General features: G+C 44.6%; 1 protein-coding gene across 1 annotated transcript; it reads left to right on the top strand.

Moving 5' to 3' along the window:
• Positions 1 to 2,628: 2,628 nt before the first annotated feature.
• On the top strand, positions 2,629 to 6,645 carry TMEM207 (transmembrane protein 207). Its single transcript, XM_010021167.1, has 5 exons — positions 2,629 to 2,703; positions 4,470 to 4,507; positions 4,921 to 4,965; positions 5,412 to 5,554; positions 6,503 to 6,645. The coding sequence occupies exons 1-5, from the start codon at positions 2,629 to 2,631 to the stop codon at positions 6,643 to 6,645; spliced, it is 444 nt and encodes a 147-aa protein (XP_010019469.1).
• Positions 6,646 to 9,550: the final 2,905 nt, after the last annotated feature.

Raw genomic sequence — 9,550 nt, 5'->3', positions numbered from 1 at the left:
GCTTAAACCGAAGTTATGACTGAAAATGGCAAGCGAAGGCCACCACTTCTAGCACACAGATGTACAAGAACAAGATCGGTTTCTGAAATTCAGACTCCTAATTCAATCTCATCCCTATCAGACTCAACAAGTCAAATCAGCTACTTCCAAATTCTTCCTCTCTCCCAGCCTTGCATCCCTTCTCATGAAGTCCAGCAAAAAACAGCTCCCAGAAGAGGCGGTTTCTGTGGCAACTCTAAAAGTCACCCTTTGGATAATCCTAGAACTACATATCTTCTTCCCATTGAAAGGACTGAGCACTTTAAGCAAAAATAACAATCATAAATTGCTGTATGTTGCAGTAGTCCCTGTTGCTGCCTGGGAGATGCATTTGTCACCTAGCAACGACATAAGGTGATGAGGAAATAACAGATTTTTAATCTAATGGCCAGGAGTTAACATCTATCAGAGAGCAGCCTCCCATGTCCACTGATGAGGTGGATATAACTGATTGAGGAGGCAAGGGATACCTAGCTTTGCATCAGTGGATGGATGAAGAGGTGGGAGCACGGGTTACCTTCTTGCAGGTACATACATACGTGTGCACATATCTCTTCGTGGGGAGAATGACAGTAAGCCTAGACTGGAGATTACCATTGGACATGCAGCTACCCAGAAGATGATTCTCTTAATATTACAGAACCCCAAAAGCAGCAGTGTCACAGTGGGCAAGGAGGGTTGCAGCCTTCCATGAGTTTCAATGCAGAGCTCCTCTGAGCCTTCAGTGTCAGGTTCTGGCTGCCTTAGAGCAAGTTCTGGGGCTCTTTATGACATTCATGTATTCAAGCTGCTCTGCAGATCACGAACCAGGAGAGTTTTCTTGCTGAAGCAGCAGCTCTCTTCAGTATCAGGATCATGCCCAAAGCAAAAGACAGGGCAGTTTGTGGGCATCTTTTAGTCCACTCTCTCTCCTCTCAACATCATTACAGAGAATACAAGAACTGGCTCCACAAATTGCCACCACCACTTGAAACCTCTGTATGGGACCAATGGGCAGAAAACTTCAAAGTTTGCTTCAAGGCCAGGCAAACAGCAGTGGCAGAATTCAATTTTCCCCCTTTTCTTCTAGAAACAGATCAAGACTAGAAACCATGTGGTATTTTTCAGTACCAGGATCTCATTGTGGTACCTGCTCCCTGAAAGGCTGGGGATGATTCATCCAGTAGCTCTAAATTGCATGTACCCTGGGTGCTGGCATGAGGGAAGTAATTGTGAAAAGAAGAAATCTGAAATGAGTTCAACGATAGATGATGTCTTGGAAGCCTGAAATTGTAAGAGTCACAAGGTTCCCAGCAAGGCTGTGTACATTTCTATACTTCAGGAGCTTCTTCTTTTAAGAAAACAGCTAAGAAATTGTTTTGGCAATCTACTGTTGAGCAAAATTGAAAAGGATTGGTCTGAACCAGGACAAACAATGTGTTCAGACCACTTATATTATGTAACACATGCACTTAGCACCATTATGAGAGATATTTTCTCAGAGGGAATCATTTCAGAGGCTTGCCTTTAATTGGTAATGAGCTGAAAGTAAACATTTGAGAACACCAGGGTTTGGACTGGGTTTATGCAAAACTTTAACAATAAATAACAAACCTGGATTGAATATGTGTATCAGAGTTGGTTAGACTTCTTGACCTTTTAGTTGAAGCACAGCTGCAGAGGAATATCTTGAGAGCAGCTTAACTTTGTCAATCATTACTGAAGTAATGGCATTGCAACGTAATGCTTAACTTCTGGAGTGACAGCTAAACATATTCACAGCAACACCCTTTGTGTTAAATCTGGAAGAACCATAGTTAATTGTGCATTTCAGCCACAGGCTGTAAACTTCAGTGACAGTCTACTACTGACAGCCAAACAAACCACGGTCATCCATTCTGCAGTGATCAGAGCTACGGAGCAAAGCATCTTCCACCCCTGTTTTACTGCGTCATCTGTATGTATCTATTAGGATCAAACTGGTTCTTATATTGTGCAATGAAATTTTGTATCCCTTATGAGAACCACTGGGAATGTGTGTTTTTTCGGATGCGTTTTCCTAGCAAACCAACCCCTGGCAGCTGCATAACAGCAGCAGAGGTGCTGGTGGTGGTTGTCTCAGGCTGGGAAGAGTTTCCTTCATTCTTGGTGCACATTTGAGGTGGTAGGCACAGTGCAAAGGAGATGGTTGGAGGTAGCTCTGCTTTTTCTATAATACCAGAATTGCAGCTGAAGGCAGCATGTAATAAAAGCGTGGCCTTGCAATAGTCTCCAGTGATTTTGTAGCAGGTCCTGTTAAATACAGCCGTGGGTTAATATGGAACTAAGCTTCAGCAACAGGAATCTGTGAACAGCTATGAAAATACCAAAATAACTACAAGGTGCTGACCTTAAACTAGTGTTCCTTTAACTTCTAGCAGCTGTTTGTGTGTGTCCATGCAAACCCAAATTCATTCCCTGGCTAGCGGTATTTTCTGAAGCATGGGAAGCCATTGGGTAATGTGGTTTTTGGCTGAAGGCATAACATGCAAAGAAGTTTTAAAAACTCCGAATTACAGAGGGTAAAACACCACTGCAAATAAAGCTCTTCCCACGTTTCTCCTGCTAGTGATGCAGAGACCTGGAGCTTTGTGTCTCACTTCATGGATCACAGGAACTGGAGCTCTGTATTTAAGCTTCTTGCAGGTAACCAAACCCTTCACTGGGACCACACTGATTTTAGGGATTTTGGGGTGGGGGAAAGACTTCAACTTTTATATAATTTAGTCATCAGCTCTTTTTATTTTTTGGGGAAGAATTCCTTGAGGACCTGACAGATTTGGAGAGGATTTAAAGCTCATAACAGTTCCAGTTAATGCAGAGAAAACATGACTGCCTTAATCCTTTATTCTGTCTATGGCTACTGAAATGGAAGAGCATGGGCCTTCAGCAGCATGGGTGGGTGGGTGGCTGCATTGATAGATTACTACCTCAGAGCACATGTACTTTGCTGCAATTTAACTACGCTAAGGTAGCTTTGCTGAGGTAGTTTGAAGGATGATAAAGGAGAGTCCAGAGGTTGTCATTCAGCCATAAAGAATACTCAGGGTACACGTAATCACAGCAATCAGCTGTCTGGTTTTGACCTGTTATTCCAATAATCAGCTGAAGTGTAAAAATAAAATTAAAGTATTCTGCACCAGGGTATATATATGACATGGCAAATTAACTCAGTTTTAAAAAGGACATGTCTGGAAGAGTTGAAGCTTCTGTCTTTTTCTGTATTCCCCATTTGGGCTTCAACTGCTCATGAAATTTCATAGATAATGTTTTATATGAAAGACTTGTTATACCTAAAGGCCTCTGGTGAAACTAGGGACAAAAAGGCAGTGTCTGCAGAGGATCAAGCACATTATAGACATTTGTGAGGTGATTTCTTGCTGCTTACAGTGATACAAGCTTTGGAAAACAAAATCCTTACTAAGAAGTCCTGTTGATTAGACATGTAATATGATATCTTTCAATTATATGTATTTGATAAAAACTTCTAATACAGAACAGAGCTTTCCAGTTTGGCTCAAAAAAAAGTTAGAAATCTCTACACGTTTTGGATATATGTGGAAGCAAATCCAAAGTAAAGTAATGATTTACAAATTACATTCTAAAGTTTTCTCCAAGAAATAAAGTTAAAATTTTCTGTCTTGCTCATTCTGCTTGCCACTGTTATTGCAATTCTATATCTATCTGAGCTGAAATTTTTTGTAGCAAAGTTGGGCAAGTGTTATAACACAAATAATGTGAGTCAGCCAAAAATTGCATTGAATTTGATTGAATCACACTGATGGACCACTCCGGTTACTTCTTCCCCAGATAACCTGAAACTGAGGCAAAGATCAAGAAGGCTTGCAAAAATAAGCTTGCTTGACTGGAGAGTAGAAAATATACCTGAAAAACAAGTTTCAAGTTCACATATTTGCAATACCTGAAACCTGACTCTGGGAATGATGCATCACTATTATCTGAAAAAAGGAAAATGCTGGGTAGAGCACAAGTCTGGTCAAAACAGCTCCGGTTTACAGCTACATGCACAATTAGCTACTGGAAGATGAGCCACAAGCCAAGAATTTGGTGGCAGGACATTTTGAACAGACTTTTCTGAATAACGATGCCCAGTTCTGTAAACAGGTCTCAGACACCTGCTCGTGTGTCCCTGCTCTTGTCCTTCCCTCTTTCATATCAAAAGAAATGCTTTCCCCTCGGCCTAGCTTTCATCTGCAAATTATTGAATTTATCAAGCTCTCTATGAGGTTCTCCACTGCATTTGATGCAGGCTAGATCAAGCCAGAGATGTGCAGAAGCACCTTTTTGGCTCTTCATCTCTAACTTCCCACTCTTAGATCAGTAATTATACTGTTTAATTGTAAAGAACCTGACACATATCTGCCCTCTCTGATTTACATGTGTGTTTTCAGATAGCAGGCTCTGCGTCAGACTGTGAGCTTGGCGAGAGGTGAGTGTGGCTCTCTGTTTTCTCACCCACAGCTGTTCCCAACTCTTTCGGGGATGCTGTGCTCCTGCCTGGCACACTGGCACAGCAGAGGAATGAGGGCTTCCAGGAAAGGGCCATTTAGCTTGTCTTCTAAAAGAGGAAAAGGGGGCTGGCACCCCTTTGGGTTTCATCAAAGATGCTGGTGGTGGGTGCCAGTGTTGAAAGGCAAGCCAGTTTCAGGCTGCTGTCTGCATCATCTACATCTGCTTCCATCTACATGAAGAAATTTTTGATAGGGTTCCCTTGGTGGAGGAAAACTTCTCAACCCTCTACTTACTAGTGATTCTTTTCTTTGTTGTTGGTAGGCATGCATTAGAGCTGTTACAGTCCCTTCACACTGGACTGACAGTTCCTTTCATTTTTTCCCTTGTTAGGTGCATCAGGCAAAGCGATGAAAACTTTAGCAGCTGGTATGTGTGGTAAGTTTCAGATCTGTTCTAGGAGGGAAAACTAGCAAATAATATTCTTTGATGGATATAGAAACAGAAAGGCATTAAGAGAGACTGATAGCTAGAGAGCATTGCTCCTGGGCTGTCCCTGTGTTCTGTCTTTACTGACTAATGGGAATCATTTATCCATATCCTCCTCACTGTACGCTGACAACTGAGCTGCACAAAACGGATGAACGAGTTTAGGGGGAAATGTTTGAATTTCCAGCCAGCACTCAGCGCTGAGCACTCAGCGCTGAGACACTAGTTTCCGGGGACTTCGATCATGTCCAGTACACTGGTGGCGAAACTGCAACATTTAACAGCTATTTGCAAAAGAAGTTAATGAATATGTTAATTTGAAGACATGCAGCCATCTGTCAGTGCTGCTTGCAGATGGTGATGGTACTGTTCCTCCCCTGCTGCCTCTGCCTCAGGTTCCTGATGTTGTTTTTCCTGGCCTTGCTCCTGTCCTGTGGGATCTGCTGCTGCCTGCAGTGCTGGCTGAAACGGAGGAGCTGCCTCCCCCACCGACGCACCCTGGCTGTCTTTGCACTCAGCAGTTCAGATGCCTTTTGCGGTTAGTCCTGTCCCTATCTGCTGCAAAGTCCCACACTGGCCCTGGTGGGTTTCCCCTTGGCCCATCCGTAACCCAGTGAGAGGAAGCCGGGCTTGAGCAGGAGCTGGGCTGTCACTGGGTGCTGTGTTTCTGGTGAGCAGTGGGGTGCCCAGCCCAGGCATCATGGGGGGATGTTTGAACCATGCACTGGAGGGCTTAAGCCAGCCACATCCACTTTGCCCCAGCTGTACCTTAGCTGAACTCAGTGCTGTCCCTGTGTGTCCCGAAGGTGCTAGTCAGGGCTTGGCCACACTAACTCCTGAAGTGTGTGTGACCTTCTACTCAGTGTTAGGGTGTTTAACAGCCAAAACATACACAGCCACAGGCACTGCCTGGGGGCAGACAGCCCTTTCCAACGCGTGACCTCCATTTCTCATTCAGGAGAGACTGCACCAGCCTACTTGAGGCACCAGCAGCACCCCGAGGTCTGTCAGAAAGTTGTGTTGGTGAGCACCGTTCATTGTGGTAGGCACCCTCAGCATTCCCCCAGGAAAACCCAGGCTTTTGAAGACTAAGCTATAATGACTATGTGTAGCACCCAGCACTGACCTGGAATATTGCCATTATCATCAGCAGGCTGGGCCAGACAATAGTCCCTCCAAGAAGAACAAAGCTAATCCTGTCATTAGACTAAGCGTTTCCCGGAGAAGGTATTGCGTGCTTTCTGGGTGGTCATGAACAGCGTCTCTACAGGGAAGACCCACCCCAAACCCACCCAAATTCCTGTGTTCTCACTTCTTGTATCTGGAGCTTGCGGTGAGAAGCTTTGTGATGCCATGCTTAAAAAATTACATCCATGCCTTTCTTGTATCCAAGTGGTTGGGCAGCTCCTCCCAGGCTCACCCCTCTCACTCCACACTTGCTCTTCATGCCTGTCGTTGTATGGTTATGGCTGTGCTTTTTCCCCAGCGAGTGAAGCACCTGAGTGCCCATTCTCTGGATCTCCCTGCACGACTGCGGAGATGTCCTCTTCTTCTGCCTCACAGTTCAGCCTTGGGGAAACTGAGTTGCCTCCATCCTATGAGGATATCATGAAGGAAAACAAGCTCTAGATGACACGTTTGCTTTCTGTGATTCCACTTTTTTCATCAGAGATCTTCCATTATGCTACAGTAGTGTGAGATCAAATCAGAGCTTTCCACAGACTGGCCACGAGACTGAAAGGCAGTGCATACTTCTTCTAAACCTAAAATGGGAGACTAAATGCAACAGAATAAATGCCAAAAGCATATGTTGAATTTGTCACAGGAGCTCAATCTGACATTGTGATTAGGCTTTGGGTTTCAAGAAGCTCCCTCAGAGGTTCGTCTGTACTCAGGGTTTCTGTCTCAGCCTGCAGATTTATCTCTGTAAGGCTGCTTGAGCTGGCGCAAACCTGTGTAGTTTAGGACCGAATGTTGATAAATGACTTGATAGTTACTTCTCAAACTTGGGCTGCCTCCTTCATTCGGCACAGTGCCAACAAACACCCTCTGGCAAAGTCATGTTGTTCTAATACATTGTAATGAAATCGTGCCACTCTGCGATGAAGGATCGTTTGCCACATTTAAAATATTTAGCACAACGTATCAGATTTGCCTGGTGTGAAAAGCAGCAAATTTATAGCTGAGGAAGGGAAAGCAAAGGATGGGAATTACGGGGGGGAGTAGCAGCAGCAGGAGGTGGTTACACAGAACACAAAAAAAAAGAAGTGAGTTTGCTCATTTGAGCTGTTTGTAATTTCATAGTGACTGTCCCCAGCTACTCTTGCCCCAGCACTGCAGACCTGCAGGCTTTAAATTGCCTGGGACCCACATTGCACTTCCCCACAGACATGAATTATGGAGTTAGGAATTTGGTGCTTAGCTACAGAAATTTACTGGGATAAAGAATGTAATTTTCTTTGACATGACCGCTGCAGACTGGATGGAAAGAGATTTCAGGAAGCCATCCAGACTGACTTATACCCAAGAAGGATCAGCACTGCATAAGCCATTCCTAGGAGGTACTAGCCTGCCTCGTTCTCAAATTACTGAGGAAAGATGTTGAATTTCCCCCTGAGCTGGATTCCAGATGAAAGCAAACATTTCCTTTGTTTGTCATGGGCAGGTCACTGAAGGCTGGATTCAGCCTGCCTGACCTCTCTATCTCTGATCTGATCTCTCAGTGGAAAGGGCTGGGGGCTGCAGTCAGATCCCTCTTGGTACAGAAGGTAAATGTCACACCCGGTACCGTGTACCGCGTACCACATGCCTGTGGAGCCGTGGCCTCAGAGTCAAAGTGGACAGCTGGGCCTATCTTAGGTACTGCAGATGAACGGAAGCCCACAGCCTGCCTTGTGCAGCAGCTTCCCACCTGTAGAGTGTGGTTAGTACCAGTTTCCCTGCTCAGGAAGGAAACTGGGAAGATAAATCCACTAAAGGTTATGAAGTGCTCACATATTTTCATAATGAGGCTATATAAGTACCTTCACTAGATAAGGAATTGCAGCGTATTTTGAGAGACAAATTCTCTGCCAGCACCACCGCAAATTATCTCCATAAAATCTTATTTTAGAAACAGCTTTAATGTTTGACTGTTGTGTGAAAGGAAGTAAATGTTACTGTAGCAAAATGAATGTTTGTGCCAGCAGGCTAAAATATTACAGGGTTTATTAATAAGGAAAATTAGCAAGTACAGACTCAGCCAGCAGAGAAGTCGAGCAATTCTTGAGTGTCCTTTCACTGGCTGAGCTTAGTAAGAATTGCAGGTAATCAGCACCTCTCAGGATCAGACCTTTTATATACATAAGTGCTTCCACTACTCAACCCCTTCAATTTATGCCCTGAAGCATGAGATTTGATTATGTTTTTCACTTCAGCCTGCGTAGCATGCTAGTTGGCATTAAATCAGCCATCACTTCCTTCCCTCCTATACACTGCATTTGCTTCAGTGACCCCTTGGTGGAAGTTAACTCCACAGGTTGTCTGCATTATATGATGCATAAAACATTACCGTCTCCCCCTTATTAATTGCTTGGTTCTAAATAAATTGCTGCCTGTAATTTCATTGAATGTCACCTTCTAATCAGACGGCTGGAGAGGCTAACAAGCAACGACTCCTCTGATTTTAACGCCTCCATCAGTCTGCATCCCTCCTTTACAAGCTCCAGGAAGCGGCGTTCATTACGAGGCAATAAATCCTTGCCCAGCAGAGGGCAAGCGAGGCTTTCAGCGACGCACCCAGGAGGCTGCGGCTCTTGCACAGACATTCGTGGGAACGGGTTCGTATTTCCCTGCTACAAGTGTTCATTCACGTGCATTCAGCTTCATGGTTTGGGTGCTTTAATTATTCACAAAAGGAACAAAATTATTCCATCAAAACGGTATCAAGTGGCTCATAGTAAAGCAAGCTAGCAGGTGTCACAAAATTAGGCTCCAGCCAGCAGCAGCAGCATGGAAGAACCCGTGGTATTTGCGCAACATGACAGGAGCCATGGGTGCTTCCAAAAACTGCTGAAGACCCAAAGTTTGTGTAGGGTTGCTTGGGGGGACAACCTGACCTTGTTGCTGGCTTGGGGTGGGGAAGGAGGGTACCCTGAGAGGGGGCTCAGTGGGCACTGCCCTGGACCTTAGCTTCCTGATCACTGAAATGGGCAAAAGGATGGGTTCCTTCCTTCATTCTATAAAAGTATTTGGGATGACCTCGCTAATCTGCTCTTGCCTGTGAAAGCCTGCCTCCTTGCTCCCAGGTGCTCCAGCAGAATGGATCAGGATACCCAGACCTGTGTTCCCATTCTTACAAAAGCAGAGATTTTGCCTGATGTCTTATGTTTTTCTAAGCACTCAGCCCTTAATGACGGATGTTAATGCAGTTTTGCTGATGTTTCCTGAGTTATAAGTAAAGATGAACCATTTCTTTATAATTCATCAATTTAGGAATAGGGTGCACTTTGGTAAAGCACTTGTTCTGCTGTGACCTCCTGGCTGCCACTCATCC

This window comes from Nestor notabilis, unplaced genomic scaffold, assembly GCF_000696875.1.
Source record: "Nestor notabilis isolate BGI_N333 unplaced genomic scaffold, ASM69687v1 scaffold30888, whole genome shotgun sequence".
Lineage (NCBI taxonomy): Eukaryota > Metazoa > Chordata > Aves > Psittaciformes > Psittacidae > Nestor > Nestor notabilis.
The sequence above is the reverse complement of the archived record's forward strand: the minus strand, read 5'-3'. Positions and strand labels throughout refer to the sequence as shown.